At 45.1% G+C, this 17,083-nt stretch overlaps 1 protein-coding gene across 5 annotated transcripts in view; it reads right to left on the reverse strand.

Moving 5' to 3' along the window:
• The window catches only part of LOC118388312 (E3 ubiquitin-protein ligase TRIM62-like), a 46,663-nt gene that overhangs the window by 13,514 nt on the left and 16,066 nt on the right, over window positions 1-17,083 (reverse strand). For all 5 annotated transcript variants that reach the window (XM_035777227.2, XM_035777225.2, XM_052526576.1 and 2 more), the window contains one exon: window positions 1,686-1,781. In XM_035777227.2, coding sequence (XP_035633120.1) covers window positions 1,686-1,781 — 96 coding nt within the window. The remainder of the gene's footprint in view (window positions 1-1,685; window positions 1,782-17,083) is intronic.

Raw genomic sequence — 17,083 nt, forward strand, 5'->3', positions numbered from 1 at the left:
AACAGCAACAGTAGCAGCAGGGAGACTCAGAACAAAGAGAGGATATCCAAGAGGCTCAGTCCAGTAACAACTGGAGGGAGCAGCTTCTCACGCAGGGCTTTTGTCTGTCTGTACAAAGGAAACATTCGCTCTGTTCTAGTAGTCTCTACTCCTCTCCATCACAGGGGAACACCAGGGAGCAGGGGTAGCAGCATCAGAATCTGGGTTTTATTGCTACTGCCTGCCATAAATCAATTTCACTCCAGCAGCATGCCTGTTCCTATAGGAACCTAGAAGCAGGCAGATATTCTCTCTGTGCTGCTGGGAACTTTAAGCCTATTAAGATCATTTATCTCCAATACAGAGCAGGGCAGGAGTGGGATGTGAGTGACAGTGAGAGGAGGACAGTACTGATGAGGCCTGCAGTAACCATGTGCCAGTCTTCTCCAGCAGGGTGTTATGGCTATGGCAGGGTGGATATTTAAAGCTCATATTAAGCCTACAGGAAGAGGAGGCTGGGTCTCAGAGAAGCAGCTCGTTAAATCAGACAAACCCCCACGGCAAGAGAATCAGACAACGTCTGCTCTTCAGACAGGGAAGGGGATGCCCCTAAACACATGGGCCCAGGACTGGAACTAAACTAGAGCACCAGAACCAATATAAACCAATTAAGTGACAAACAGCAGTGTTGGGGGACATTTAAGTCAAACCAAAACAAGGGTATTGGCAGCCTCACACCACCCTACTCAAAGTTTCATTTTCATGTTCCAGGGGAGAGAGGGGTAGAGACGATTATGCATGTTTGAGGTGGGCAGTCTCCCCTTTCAGGAATACATAACATAATTTGTGGGTGCTTTGATCAGATCCTACAAAGCAATTCTTATTTGGATTCTGTGTGTAGTCAAGCAGGAAGAGCAGGAGAACAACAGAGCATTTCATTGTCATCAACCTAAATGTATTGGAGAGGCAGAGAGATCGATTTAGTTCCCCTATGGGCCTCTTCCAGGCAACGCACATCTCTTCGGACAAATGGATGCAAACCTAATGAGATGGACTGATTTATAATGGAGGGGCTAGAAGAGCTCCAACAGGCAGTCAGCTGAAGGTGACGGCAGGATGGCAGTGGAAGCAGGCAGGTCTGCCTTGCTGGGCCAGAGCCATTTTAAGTAAAGTCCTGCAGACAGGACAGGAACGCGGGATGGCGCTGGCTGGGTTGGCGTGCCAGGGAACAGCCAGCATGTAAACAGCGGAAAGAACGACACCCTTCCAAATGACAAATAGCGCTGACGGCCCACACTCACTGTCAGATAGCCCTGCCTTTGTGAATCTCAAAGTCATCAAAGGGGGAAGAGATGAGACAGAAAAGGTGATTGAGGAATATCTGTTGTATTGAGTGGCTGCTCTTGTTCCGCTGATTAAAACAGGGTGTATAGATTAAAAAGATGCTCATTAAACCAATCAGTTCAGTACAGACTTAGGTGGAGGGTGAGATAGAGATACGATGAGAGACAGACAGAAACAACTCGACCATTAACTTGGTCTCTAATGGGTAAAAAGGCTCTCTAAGTTACCTTGGTCTAAGTGAATGTTTGTGATTAGTGTGTTACCTTGGTCTCAGTGAGTAGTGCTTAGTGTGTTACCTTGGTCTCAGTGAGTAGTGCTTAGTGTGTTACCTTGGTCTCAGTGAGTAGTGCCTAGTGTGTTACCTTGGTCTCAGTGAGTTGTCTCTGCAGTAGCTGCAGGGCCTCTGTGTGTCCCTTCTCACTGTCCTGCAGAGTGGCCAGCTGCTCCTTCATCTCCCTCTGCAACAGAACATATCAGACAATATATTAGCGAGCGCAAAAGAGAGCCAAAATGAACTGGGTCTGAGGAACGGAAGTTTCCAGAGAGGGTTCCATCAGAGAGAAAGTGGGTCTCTGTGCTGCTGTCCCCCGGGCCCAGTCTAGACAGAGGTCCCCCGGGCCCAGTCTAGACAGAGGTCCCCCGGGCCCAGTCTAGACAGAGGTCCCCCGGGCCCAGTCTAGACAGAGGTCCCCCGGGCCCAGTCTAGACAGAGGTCCCCCGGGCCCAGTCTAGACAGAGGTCCCCCGAACCCAATCCGCTGCACACACAGTGACTTGAATGCTAAAAGCAACTTAATCCACTTAGACAGAGGCACAGGCTCATATGACTGGAATTGATAAGTGTCAGAAGTGGAGCAGGGGGACTTCAGGTGCAGGGCTTGAGAATGTGTTGAATGTCATGCTGCCAGTGAAGATCACTGCTAAGCTCTCCTCCAGTTCCAATATTCCAGAGGGATAACATAATTCTACATGGGACTGTCAGTAAAGAAGGACAGAAGGGGTCATTTAGCTGCTGCTGTGGAAAGTACTGAGAGGAATATCAATGCAGCAATGGAACATTTCTTCCTGTTGACTATCAAATATTCAAGCGAACAGTCTTCAAATTCAGTTCTCCACTCTTTGGCACAGAAACAGGCCATATACTTTGGTTTACGATGTGCTGACGGAAAAAGCCCATTTCATTGGTTATAATATCGGCTACAAAATAGATGTGGTAGACATGTGGGTAGTTTCTTTCTATACAGCTTTGAATGAGCCTTTTCAAGGACATGGACTAAGTAAAACAATCTCCCAGTGCTGAGATGGAACGTGGCTTTACATTTTAATGATAGGTAGACTGCAGTACGGTCAGCAGGTTCTATTTCTCTCAGGGCCAGCTCCAGCCTGCAATAGGTCAGAGGGCACTCTCCTCTTACAGGTTATGGACCAATCCGAAGAGAGGAGCGCCATTTACACGGGCTTCTGCACTGCCAGAGACCTCACTCTGTTGTCTGACTGGATGTTGTATGCAATAGTAGGCAGATCATTGTATTGGCCTATAGCATCGAAAAAAATTAAGAATAATCTTGCTTCAAGATACTAACCGAGAGAGGGGCAACACTGTCCCATGCCATTTGAAACTGCAGTCTGTCTGCTTTAAGGAGTCAAATCAAGCTGTATTTATACAGCACATTTCAGACAGAATGCAACACAATGTGCTTCACAGGAAAAAAACAAATGAAAATCAAAACAATCACACCCCTCCCCCTTTCTCTCACATTAACAGCTCCAGGCTACATCTTAGAAAATGAGATCATTGCCTTACATTTCCTAAACACGCACAGGGGCTTAAAATTTTCTCCAAACGTTCCTGCCAGCTGCAGGCCTTACTAATACAGCAACTTGCTTAGGAGCTAAAGAGGGTTACTGGCTTCAAACAGGCTGCCTGCTCTGAGGAAGACAGGAACAAAACAGCCCCAGTCACAGCGTGAATGAGCATCACACAGGACTTCTGGAGTTCAACAGGTGCTCAATATATATATTTATATTTTGTCAGGGTTTTGAATGCATACATATAGTTGAAGTCTGAAGTTTACATACATCTTAGCCAAATACATTTAAACTCCGTTTTTCACAATTCCTGACATTTAATCCTAGTAACAATTCCCTATCTTATGTCAGTTAGGATCACCACTTTATTTTAAGAATGTGAAATGTCAGAATAATAGTAGAGAGAATGATTTATTTAATCTTTTATTTCTCTCATCACACTCCCAGTGGGTCAGAAGTTTACATACACTCAATTAGTATTTGGTAGCATTGCCTTTAAATTGTTTAACATGGGTCAAACACGTCGGGTAGCCTTCCATAAGCTTCTCACAATAAGTTGGGTGAATTGTGGCCCATTCCTCCTGACAGAGCTGGTGTAACTGAGTCAGGTTTGTAGGCCTCCTTGCTCGCACACGCCTTTTCAGTTCTGCCCACAAATTTCCTCTGGGATTGAGGTCAGGGCTTTGTGATGGCCACTCCAATACATTGACTTTGCTGTCATGAAGCCATTTTGCCACAACTTTGGAAGTATGCTTGGGGTCATTGTCCATTTGAAAGACCCATTTGCGACCAAGCTTTAATTTCCTGACTGATGTCGCTTCAATATATCCACATAATTTTTCTACCTCATGATGAGATCTATCTTGTGAAGAGCACCAGTCCCTCCTGCAGCAGAGCACCCCCTCAACTTGATGCTGCCACCTCCGTGCTTCATGGTTGGGATGGTGTTCTTCGGCTTGCAAGCCTCCCCCTTTTTCCTCCAAACATAATGGTCATTATGGCCAAACAGTTCTATTTTTGTTTCATCAGACCAGAGGACATTTCTCCAAAAAGTACGATCTTTGTCCCCATGTGCAGTTGCAAACCGTAGTCTGGCTTTTTAATGGCGGTTTTGGAGCAGTCCTCTTCCTTGTTGACCGACCTGTCAGGTTATGTCTATATAGGACTCGTTTTACTGTGGTTATAGATGCTTTTGTACCCGTTTCCTCCAGCATCTTCACAAGGTCCTTTGCGGTTGTTCTGCGATTGAATTGCACTTTTCACGCCAAAGTACGTTCATCTCTAGGAGACAGAACGCATCTCCTTCCTGAGCAGTATGACGCCTGCGTGGTCCCATGGTGTTTATACCTGCGTACTATTGTTTGTACAGATGAACGTGGTACCTTCAGGCATTTGGAAATTGCTCCCAATGATGAACCAGACTTGTGGAGGTATAAAAATTGTTTTTCTGAGGTCTTGGCTGATTTCTTTAGATTTTCCCATGATGTCAAGCAAAGAAGAACTGAGTTTGAAGGTAGGCCTTGAAATACATCCACAGGTGCACCTCCAATTAACTAAATTAGCCTATCAGAAGCTTCTAAAGCTATTACATCATTTTTTTGAATTTTCCAAGCTGTTTAAAACGGCACAGTCGACTTAGTGTATGTATGCCTTTTCCAGCATGATGGAGCACCTTGCAATAAGGCAAAAAGTGATAACTAAGTGGCTCGGCGAACAAAACATCGATTTTTTGGGGCCATGGCCAGGAAACTCCCCAGACCTTAATCCCATTGAGAATTTGTGGTTAATCCTCAAGAGGCGGGTGGACAAACAAAAACCCACATGTTCTGACAAACTCCAAGCACTGATTATGCATGAATGGGTTGCCATCAAAAAAAATCTAAAGAAACTGAAGCAGCAGACTGTGAAAATTCATATTTCTGTCATTCTCAAAACTTCTGGCCACGACTATACATACACACATATACAGTGGGGCAAAAAAGTATTTAGTCAGCCACCAATTGTGCAAGTTCTCCCACTTAAAAAGAGGCGAGACGCCTGTAATTTTCATCATAGGTACACTTAAACTATGACAGACAAAATGAGGGGAAAAAAAACCAGAAAATCACATTGTAGGATTTTTAATGAATTTATTTCCAAATTATGGTGGAAAATAAGTATTTGGTCACCTACAAACAAGCAAGATTTCTGGCTCTCACAGACCTGTAACAACTTCTTTAAGAGGCTCCTCTGTCCTCCACTCGTTACCTGTATTAATGGCACCTGTTTGAACTTGTTATCAGTATAAAAGACACCTGTCCACAACCTCAAACAGTCACACTCCAAACTCCACTATGGCCAAGACCAAAGAGCTGTCAAAGGACACCAGAAACAAAATTGTAGACCTGCACCAGGCTGGGAAGAAGAATCTGCAATAGGTAAGCAGCTTGGTTTGAAGAAATCAACTGTGGGAGCAATTATTAGGAAATGGAAGACATAACACCACTGATAATCTCCCTCGTTCTGGGGCTCCACGCAAGATCTCACCCCGTGGGGTCAAAATGATCACAAGAACGGTGAGCAAAAATCCCAGAACCACACGGGGGGACCTAGTGAATGACCTGCAGAGAGCTGGGACCAAAGTAACAAAGCCTACCATCAGTAACACACTACGCCGCCAGGGACTCAATTCCTGCAGTGCCAGACGTGTCCCCCTGCTTAAGCCAGTACATGTCCAGGCCTTTCTGAAATTTGCTAGAGAGCATTTGGATGATCCAGAAGAAGATTGGGAGAATGTCATATGGTCAGATGAAACCAAAATATAACCTTTTGGTAAAAACTCAACTCGTCGAGTTTGGAGGACAAAGAATGCTGAGTTGCATCCAAAGAACACCATACCTACTGTGAAGCATGGGGGTGGAAACATCATGCTTTGGGGCTGTTTTTCTGCAAAGGGACCAGGACGACTGATCCTTGTGAAGGAAAGAATGAATGGGGCCATGTATCGTGAGATTTAGAGTGAAAACCTCTTTCCATCAGCAAGGGCATTGAAGATGAAACGTGGCTGGGTCTTTCAGCATGACAATGATCCCAAACACACTGCCCGGGCAATGAAGGAGTGGCTTCGTAAGAAGCATTTCAAGGTCCTGGAGTGGCCTAGCCAGTCTCCAGATCTCAACCCCATAGAAAATCTTTGGAGGGAGTTGAAAGTGCGTTGCCCAGCAACAGCCCCAAAACATCACTGCTCTAGAGGAGATCTGAATGAAGGAATGGGCCAAAATACCAGCAACAGTGTGTGAAAACCTTGTGAAGACTTACAGAAAATGTTTGACCTCTGTCATTGCCAACAAAGGGTATATAACAAAGTATTGAGATAAGTATTTGGTCAATAACAAAAGTTTATTTTCCACCATAATTTGTAAATAAATTCATTAAAAATTCTACAAATCCTACATAGTTGAAGTGTACCTATGATGAAAATTACAGGCCTCATCTTTTTAAGTGGGAGAACTTGCACAATTGGTGGATGACTAAATACTTTTTTTGCCCCACTGTATATATATATATATATGTATGTATGTATGTATGTATGTATGTATGTATGTATGTATGTATGTATGTATGTATGTATGTATGTATGTATGTATGTATGTATGTATGTATATACACACATAAACATACACTTCTAATTCCATACATTAAAGAAAACTAAAGGTTGGTTTGTTCTGATTCCATTCACATTCACTAAAGCAAAGCCCAAAAAACTTGCTCAAGCCTAGGTCATAATTCTGTCAGGCAGCAGACATGAAGGCTAAACACACTGCTCTGAACTGACAGCCGGTACAGCGGTCTACGGCAGCGGTCTACGGCAGCGGTCTACGGCAGCGGTCTACGGCAGCGGTCTACGGCATGGGCCGTGGTGTGTAAGTCAGTGTGTACAAGAACAGAACCAGTTACACAGGCAGACACATACAGTGCCTCAGAACTTATTCACACCCCTTGAGTTATTCCACATTTTGTTGTGTTACAGACAGATTTCAAAATGTATTAAATATAATCAAAGTGAAAACATGTTTTTAGAAATGTTTGCAAATGTATTGAAAATGCAGAAATATCTAATTTACATTAGTATTCACTCCCGAGTCAATACTTTGTAGAAACACCTTTGGTAGCGATTACAGCTTTGAGTCGTCTTGGGTATGTCTTTGAGGATTCTCTCATTTTCTTCCTGAAATATTTTTTCTCAAGCTCTGTTACGTTAGACAGGGAATCTTCAAATCTTTGCACAGAATTAAAGTCTGGGCTTTGCCTAACCAAAGCCCAAACTTGAATTCAGGCTGTAACACAAAATGTGGAATATGCCAAGGGGTATGAATACTTTCTGAAGGCACTGTATATAGATGCCTAGAACAGTTGAGTCACAGGCGTGATGGCAAACTATTAGTCATGGGTTATCAGCTTAGATCTTCCAGAAAGGAAGATGCCTGCTTCCACCGTGAAAGTGACAGAAAAATGTCAATTTTTGTACACTACAGTTGTAGGATCATAACCCTGATTTGATTGCATTTGAATAGAGTCTAGATTGATAGTTTAAACTATCGTTTTGATCAGTTTAGGCAGGAAGATGCAGTTAGTTTTAGCCCGTTGTTGGAGAAAGAGGCTGTATATCATTGACACGGCTGGCTGGACTGTCTGGCAGCTCTCCGCTGAAGCAGCAGGCCACTCAAGGTTTCCCAACACCCCACATCTATTCTCCAGCCCTCTGCCAAGAAGACAGGTTCCCCACTGCCTTGCCCTACCATGTCACACTCTGTGATCATTAATATACAGCTCTATAACACTGATTTCTGGAGACCTCACTAATAGCCCTCTTTAAACTCTGCTGTCCTCACACTGCATCTCTGAACTGCTCCCCTGTTCAAACAATAAGCCTTTCAACACTTCTCTTTTCATCAAGATGTACATTAGCCGATTCAGAATTATGAGTCAGTTTCTGAAAAGGGAAATCTTGTGGGAATCCCTGGTAAGGTTCTAAACTACCCGCATGGGTTTCTTCTAGTTGGAAGAGGTAGGATAGATGTGCATGCTCTCCTCGGTCTCAGCTCACTCAAGTAAAGCAGGCTGGGAACATTCATCATTCATCATTCACATGACTTGACCTACATTCTAACCACTGGAGAAAGCAAGCATCACAGCTTCCTATTTTCCTTTGAACTCTACATAGCCACAACTTCCACAACTTTCAAAAGGGTGCTTTCACATATTCCCTTTTGATCTGGAAACGTTTGGTACCCTGACCCTCGCTATAAAGCATGTGTGAAACGCAAAGGAACCCTGGCTGAAATGAATCCTGGAACTGCGTGAGTTCATGGTCCAAGATCCAGGACCAGAGTACCAGGTAATGGGACACGGTGAGTCACGCGGAACTTTTACTGCCCATTATAAACTCGCTAACGTCATTTAGAATGTACGTCTTGCTAATCGCAACCTGAAACGGTTATTTCCAGGTCTTGTGAATGCAAAACGTATTTTGTAGAATCCTCAAAATGCTCCAGGAAACCGAACCAGGGTACTGAATTTCATATGTGAAAACACCCAAAAGTTTCCAAGGAGTTAGACCAGCTTTTGTGTAATTGGACAAGGTCAGGTAGGCAGGTGTGTTTGTGTTGTTCGGCAAGCCACTTGTGTTGGGGCTCCATTGTCTGGTGTTAATCTCGTTAGTAACAAGAGCTGGGCAGCCAGGGCCAGGGAGCCTGTCACAGCAGCCACAGAATGACAGTCAGCCTGGCTTTCTCTCCAATCTCCCATCTGTCTGCTAGCCATAATCAGACCACTCACTGGACCCTCCTCCTTCTCTGTATCCTCTGTGAGGATGAGGTCAGAGGGGGAAGAGGAATGTCCAGTGGCTGTGTGTGTGATACAGTCACTATCGCCATCTCAGCATTGCCTAGTCACAGTCGTATACAATGACAGACAGGGCTGGCTGTATGTTCATCAAAGACAGTAGGTTACATGGGGTGGATGTTACCTCCAGCTTCAGACTGTCTCCTTGGTCTGCAGTAGCCTGCTGGTGCTGTTCACACTGCAGGGACAGGGCCTCCCCCAGAGAGGATGCAGGCTCTGCTGATGGGAGTAGAAAATTAGTGGCTGGGATTTAAGGCACAGCTTGAGAACATTTGGATGTTTCTGAAAAACGCTGTGGTCTGACACAGAGAGTTGTTTGTGATTATATTTTCCCTGACTGCTTACCCCAGTGGCAGTCTATTAGCAGCAGCCAGACAGACACACAACCAAGGCGCTGTTGGCATGAGGCTGTTAAGATCAGTGTAGTTTATTAACACCACTATTGTTTTCTGGTATCAGATTTACTATTTTTATTAGCTACTTACAAATCATGAATAAAAACTCTAGCTTGTTATTAAAATGCTTTCCCCCCCACACTGACTGGACTGTATTCCAATCAGTGTGGGGGATTGGATTGCACGCAGCTAGCCTCCTTGACTGTTCCTAAGAATAATCATTCAGGAATAAAGAAAACAAAAAAAGCATTCCTTTCCTTAAGAGTCATGGAAAAATGGAGCTATCACAAGAACATATTAATGCAACTGACTGGTTGTGAAACTAATTGCCTTGAATGGTCTCCTCAAGTCTTGTCAGTTACTCTGTCAGGGGTTGGGCTTCCTTTGTCATTGGGGCCAGGACGATACCAGTATCGCAATACTCGTTAGTATCGTGGCAAGGACACAACACACATAGTGGATTAATCTTCTTTAGGAAAACAGCCCTAACAAACATTATGTCATCCAGAGTCATATTCATTCTCCAAACTATAGCACACAATAATTGTAAGTACAGAAGGTTTTTAAATGACTAAAAAGTATGGTCTGCTTTGTGTTTTAATTTTAGTCATGGAAAAATGTTAAAACATCACAGCCCTATTTGTGCTTGTGTTGGGATCAGTAGAAGGGTCGTGCTCCATGAAGGCATGGCAATTCCAGCCTGCTAGCTAGCTGGTGGGGTGGATTGCGTCAATTCCAGCCTGCTAGCTAGCGGGGTGGACTGCGTCAATTCCAGCCTGCTAGCTAGCTGGTGGGGTGGACTGCGTCAAGTCCAGCCTGCTAGCTAGCTGGTGGGGTGGACTGCGTCAAGTCCAGCCTGCTAGCTAGCTGGTGGGATGGACTGCGTCAATTCCAGCCTAGTAGCTAGCTGGTGGGGTGGACTGCGTCAATTCCAGCTTGCTAGCTAGCTGGTGGGATGGACTGTGTCAATTCCAGCCTGGTAGCTAGCTGGTGGGGTGGACTGCGTCAATTCCAGCCTGCTATCTAGCTGGTGGGGTGGACTGTGTCAATTCCAGCCTGCTAGCTAGCTGGTGGGGTGGACTGTGTCAATTCAAGCCTGCTAGCTAGCTGGTGGGGTGGACTGCGTCAATTCCAGCCTGCTAGCTAGCTGGTTGGGGTGGACTGCGTCAATTCCAGCCTGCTAGCTAGCTGGTGGGGTGGACTGCGTCCATTCCAGCCGGCTAGCTAGCTGGTGGGGTGGACTGCGTCCATTCCAGCCTGCTAGCTAGCTGGTGGGGTGGACTGCATCCATTCCAGCCTGCTAGCTAGCTGGTGGGGTGGACTGCGTCAATTCCAGCCTGCTAGCTAGCTGGTGGGGTGGACTGCGTCAATTCCAGCCTGCTAGCTAGCTGGTGGGGTGGACTGCGTCAATTCCAGCCTGCTAGCTAGCTGGTGGGGTGGACTGCGTCAATTCCAGCCTGCTAGCTAGCTGGTGGGGTGGACTGCGTCAATTCCAGCCTGCTAGCTAGCTGGTGGGGTGGACTGCGTCAATTCCAGCCTGCTAGCTAGCTGGCGGTGTGGACTGCATCATTTGTCCCCATGTTATCCAGGCCAATCTGCTGACTAGGTTGGGTATGCTGTGTAGAAGCCATTACTTACCCTGATATACTGTAACCTACATACTGTGTCTGTGTTCTGTACGTCAGCAGACAACACCCCACCGGCTATTTTACAACTGACCACTGCTGTGTTCCCTCAGTCGCCACCATACCCATATCCACAATTCTAGTAAGTTGTTGCACAGACTCAGCTAGTGAGACTTCTGTTATCATACCTAAACAGGTCTTACAGATCTACAACAATGGGAAAAGGCATACCTAGTCAGTTTCACAACTGAATGCATTGAACCGAAATGTGTCTTCCGCATTTCACCCAACCCCTCTGAAACAAGGAGGTGCGGGGGAAGGGGCATCAAGACGTATCTAGGGCTGGGGATTGATTTGAGATTGGCCAATATATATTCTCTTGCGCTGATAAAGGCAGAGAAAAAAAACTATAGTGTAGCGCAAATTAGCTGTGTATTTTAGACATGACATAACTGAAATGCATTAGTGGTCCTCATAAATCAGTTACTAATAGTGACTCAGATAAATGTGTGTTCTGTTCCACCCACCCACGCAAAAAGAATTACACAAAACAAATGTCTAATGTGTGTGTGACCAAAAAAATTTGATTTACGAAGAGGACAAGCTGAGGTTCTTACAAGACCTTAACCAACAATGCTTTAAGAAGTCAAGCAAAAATAAAAAGAGATGTATGCAGAATGTGCAAGACACACAAATCTCCATGGAGAACATCCTGTCACCATTGCATGCAGAGAAACCACAGTGTTAAGACACTTTTGTTTGCCTTCTCCATCTTGGCTGCCCTGGACACAGTTGTGCACTCTGTAGCGTTGTCTTCCTGTGGCTGGTTTTGCCTTTTTATTGCTTGCAAGCATTTCTACTTTATTTGACCCATTAGACTTATGCACACACACAAAAAAAATAAACATTTGCAGTCACACTGTCAGAGTTGAGGTCAGGCCAGATATACGCTGTAGCTCCCAGTCCATCCTTTCACTTTCCATCAAGTCAATAAACACAAGGGTGAACCAGGCCCCAACACAAAGCTAGAGGTTTTGGACAAGGGACAATGGTACCACTACCCTGATTTCAGCTTGAAACATAGTCTGAACAAAAACAGGTCAACGTGGCCATTGGTCACTAGATTCCAAGTAATTGCTGTGGCCTGGGGAGGGGGGATGCAGTTGTGAGAGATGAGAGGGGGTGATTAATACCATACCTGGCCAAGACCTGACCAACAACCGAACCAAAAACCTGGTCAAGTTTAAGGACAACCAGCATGCACACTCTGTTTCCACCACCCAATCTCCTTCCAGAGCTGCTTTAATATTTCGGCTTGGCTTTACACCTCATGAATAATCTAGCGATGAATTTAACGGAACTGGAGGGCTCCCAAAAGGTTCACTTGACACTATGATTTTTCACTTTAAATTATTCCCAACAAAACCAATGATTCTGTAAGTGTACAGTTGAAATCGAAAGTTTACATACACTTAGGTTGGAGTCATTAAAACTTGTTTTTCAACCACTCCACAAATGTCTTGTTAACAAGGGAAAAAAATGGTTAACAAGTCGGTTAGGACATCTACTTTGTGCATGACACAAGTCATTTTTCCAACAATTGTTTACAGACAGACTATTTTACATACAGCAAGTTGACTGTGCCTTTAAACAGCTTGGAAAATTCCAGAAATGTATGTCATGGCTTTAGAAGCTTCTGATAGGTTAATTGACATCATTTGAGTCAATTGGAAGTGTACCTGTGGATGTATTTCAAGGCCTACCTTCAAACTCAGTGCCTCTTTGCTTGACATCATGGGAACATCAAAAGAAATCAGCCAAGACCTCAGAAAACAAAATGTTGACCTCCACAAGTCTGGTTCATCATTGGGAGCGATTTCCAAATGACTGAAGGTACCACGTTCATCTGCACAAACAATAGTACACAAGTATAAACACCATGGGACCACGCAGACGTCATACTGCTCAGGAAGGAGATGCCTTCTGTCTCCTAGAGATGAACGTACTTTGGTGCGAAAAGTGCAAATCAATCCCAGAACAGCAGCAACGGACCCTGTGAAGATGCTGGAGGAAACCGGTACAAAAGTATCTATATCCACAGTAAAACGAGTCCAAAGTCGACATAACCTGATAGGCCGGTCAGCAAGGAAGAAGCCACTACTCCAAAACCGCCATTAACAAGCCAGACTACAGTTTGCAACTGCACATGGGGACAAAGATCATACTTTTTGGAGAAATGTCATCTGGTCTGATGAAACAAAAATAGAACTGTTTGGCCATAATGATCATTGTTATGTTTGGAGAAAAAAGGGGGAGGATTGGAAAATGAAGAAGACCATCCCAACCGTGAAGCACGGGGGTGGCAGCATCATGTTGTGAGGGTGCTTTGCTGCAGGAGGGACTGGTGCGCTACACAAAATAGATGGCACCATGAGGAAGGGCAATATGTGGATATATTGGAGCAACATCTCAAGACATCAGTCAGCAAGTTAAAGCTTGGTCGTAAATGCGTCTTCCAAATGGACAATGACCCCAAGCCTACTTCCAAAGTTGTGGCAAAATGGCTTAAGGACAAAAAAGTCAAGGTATTGGAGGGGCTGTCAAAGCCCTGACCTCAATCCCATAGAACATTTGTAGGCAGAACTGAAAAAGTGTGCGCGAGCAAGGAGGCCTACAAACCTGACTCGGTTACACCAGCTCTGTCAGGAGGAATGGGCCAAAATTCACCCAACTTATTGTGGGAAGCTTGTGGAAGGCTACCCAAAAGTTAAACAATTTAAAGGCAATGCTACCAAATACTAATTGAGTATGTATAAATAAAGCACTAAATAAACTTCAGTTAGTGCTAAACACGGCTGCTAGAATCATGACTAGAACCAAAAAATGTGATATATATATCATATTACTCCAGTGGTTGCCTCTCTACACTGGCTTCCTGTTAAGGCAAGGGCTGATTAAGGTTTAACTACTAACCTACAAAGCATTACATGGGTTTGCTCCTACCTATCTTTCCGATTTGGTCCTGCCGTACATACCTACACGTACGCTAAGGTTACAAGACGCAGGCCTCCTTACTGTCCCTAGAATTTCTAAGCAAACAGCTGGAGGCAGGGCTTTCTCCTATAGAGCTGCATTTTTATGGAATGGTCTGCCTACCCATGTGAGAGACACAGGCTCGGTTTCAACCTTTAAGTTTCTATTGAAGACTCATCTCTTCAGTAGGTCCTATGATTGAGTGTAGTCTGGCGTGTGAAAGTGTGTGTGAAGGTGTGAAGGTGAACAGAAAGCCCCTGGAGCAACAAACCGCCCTTGCTGTCTCTGCCGCCCCCCCCCTTCTGACTTCAACTGTAGGTAACAATACATCCGCCACGCTGATCCTCAACACAGGGGTGCGTGCTCAGCCCCATCATGTACTCCCTGTTCACGCATGACTGCACGGCCAGACACGACTACAACACCATCATTAAATTTGCTGATGACACAACAGTGGTAGGCCTGATCAACGACAAACGACGAGACAGCCTATAGAGAGGAGGTCAGAAGACTGAAAGGAGGCTGAAAAGATTTGGCATGGGTCCTCAGATCCTCAAAAAGTTCTACAGCTGCACCATCGAGAATATTCTGACTGGTTGCATCACTGCCTGGTATGACAACTGCTCGGCTTCTGACTGCAAGGCGCGACAGAGGGTAGTGTGAACAGCCCAGTACATCACTGGGGCCAAGCTTCCTGCCATCCAGGACCTCTATACCAGGCGGTGTCAGAGGAAGGCACTAACAATTGTCAAAGACTCCAGCCACCCTAGTCATAGACTGTTCTCTCTGCTATCGCACAGCAAGCGGTACTGGAGCGCCAAATCTAGGTCCAAGAGGCTTCTAAACAGCTTCTACCCCCAAGCCATAAGACTCCTGAACATCTGGTCAAATGGCTACCCAGACTAATTGCATTGGTCCACCCCCACACCACTGCCACTCTCTGTTGTCATCTATGCATAGTCACTTTAAAAACCTACATGTACATACTACCTCAACTAACCGGTTCCCCCGCACGTGGAATCTGTACCGGCACCCCCCTGTATATATTTTTATTTTTTTACTGTTGCTCTTTAATTACTTGTTACTTTTCTTCTCTCTTATTCTGATCCATATATTTCTTAAACTGCATTGTGGGTTATGGGCACGTAAGTAAGCATTTCACTGTAAGGTGTTGTATTCGGGCGCAAGTGACTAATAAAATTTGATTGCAAAGTTAGGACTACTTTTAACAATTCTCCTATTCATCCTTTTAAAAAGTGAAAAATTGGAGTCTCAGCATAATTCTGTTACCGTGGAATTTCCATCTCTGATCCCATTGCACCTTGACTGAGAAGGGGGAGACATCGGAGTTACTGGGTAAACAGAGATAGGCCTAACCTAGAGTTATAATACAGAGGAAACACAGGAAGGGTAAACGACGTCAACCAGACAGGCTTCCCCACTCCTGGAGCACCATTAGAGTGAAGGGGTTGGGCTGTGAGGCGTGGAGGGGTTGGGCTGTGAGGCGTGGAGGGGTTGGGCTGTGAGGCTCACTGATGGAGCAGTAATGAGGACTCCAATCAACAGTACACCTAATTAAATCATCTGGAGCTAAATCACAGACACAGGGAAGGAATCACATGAGATTATGGCCCACACTAGCCATGGCCTCTAAACAATGGCCTGTAATCTGGGATGCTAAATCCAAAGCTAATCAGGAGCGCACAGCTCAGAGCCTTAGGGCTTTCATGGGGTCTGAGGCTGTCGTCCACACAGCACAATAATTACATTACGGACATGCTGCTCTAAGGAGAACTAAAGGAGGGTGGTGTATAGGCTACTACAGTCTACATACCCCACTAGACTAGCATTTAATATTCACTTTTAATAGTCAGATGAAGTTGTTGCAAGGATAAAATTATATCCATGTAAAAGATTTCCATGCTGATCTGTTCCACAGTATCAACAAGGTGAACTAGCAGAAATGGGCCTATATAAACCCAATTACGCTGGCCTATTTCTCAAGCCTTGCACCGAATGTGGCTATAGCATTCATCTGCTGATTCTTCAGCGCGTTGCGTTTCAGGGATCACCAGCTGGAGAACCCTTTTCACCCAATTCTACAGAGAGTTGGACTGTAATAAAACAGATGTGGAGACCAAAGACTGGCCTCCGGATAAACGGAATGTTGGTCAATCCATCGATAAACAGTGGAGACTAATCCAAATCTGAACAGTGGAGCGAACAGTCCTTCAGTGTAATAAATTCTAATCTCTGACCAAGAGAATGCAAAACCAACAACAGTCGATGTATTATCTCAACAACTGTTCAGTTCTTCAATGACACAGTGGTAAAAAAGAGAAACATGCAGTAAAATGAAGATTGAGAGGATATGGGTGAGCTTGTCATGTTCCCATGGGAACCGAGAAGTCTAATTCACAACATCAGACTTGCCCATTGTAAACATACAGAAATTCCTCTATTCAAACAATACAGGGCAGCAGATGTAAAGGACCCAAGATGGCGTAGCAGTCAGACGTCTTTGTCTTGTCCCATGTGTATATATATTTTTCTTCGCATTCTTTTTAATAGTTTTCCTAAACCTCAACTTCAAAATACTCTCCTGCAACCCGCCTCACCCAATGTGGTGTGAATCCGGAACCCCGCCGATCCTCTACGACTGGAATACCGACATAATCTGCCCGAGGATTCCAACAGGCCCCTCAGGCACGACGCCCGCTGAAGGCCCATTCTGCTAACCGGCTAGGCCTGCTAGCTACCTAGAGCAACTTGGAACCCTACTAATTCCACGACTGGTCTATCGACGTCACCACACGAAGAGGCAAAAACAGACTTACCCCCATCGGTACGTCCCCCAAAGGCTAACTTGCTAGCCCCGATCTACTAACTGCGAGCTTGCCTCCCCCGGTCTGCTAACTGCTAGCTTGTTTAGCCCAGGCCTACTAACTGTTAGCGTGTTTGCATCAGCCTGCTAACTGTCTGAATCGCCATGTTCCCAGTCAGCCCAACCACTCAC

The sequence above is a fragment of the Oncorhynchus keta genome, chromosome 10 (genome assembly GCF_023373465.1).
Source record: "Oncorhynchus keta strain PuntledgeMale-10-30-2019 chromosome 10, Oket_V2, whole genome shotgun sequence".
Classification (NCBI taxonomy): domain Eukaryota; kingdom Metazoa; phylum Chordata; class Actinopteri; order Salmoniformes; family Salmonidae; genus Oncorhynchus; species Oncorhynchus keta.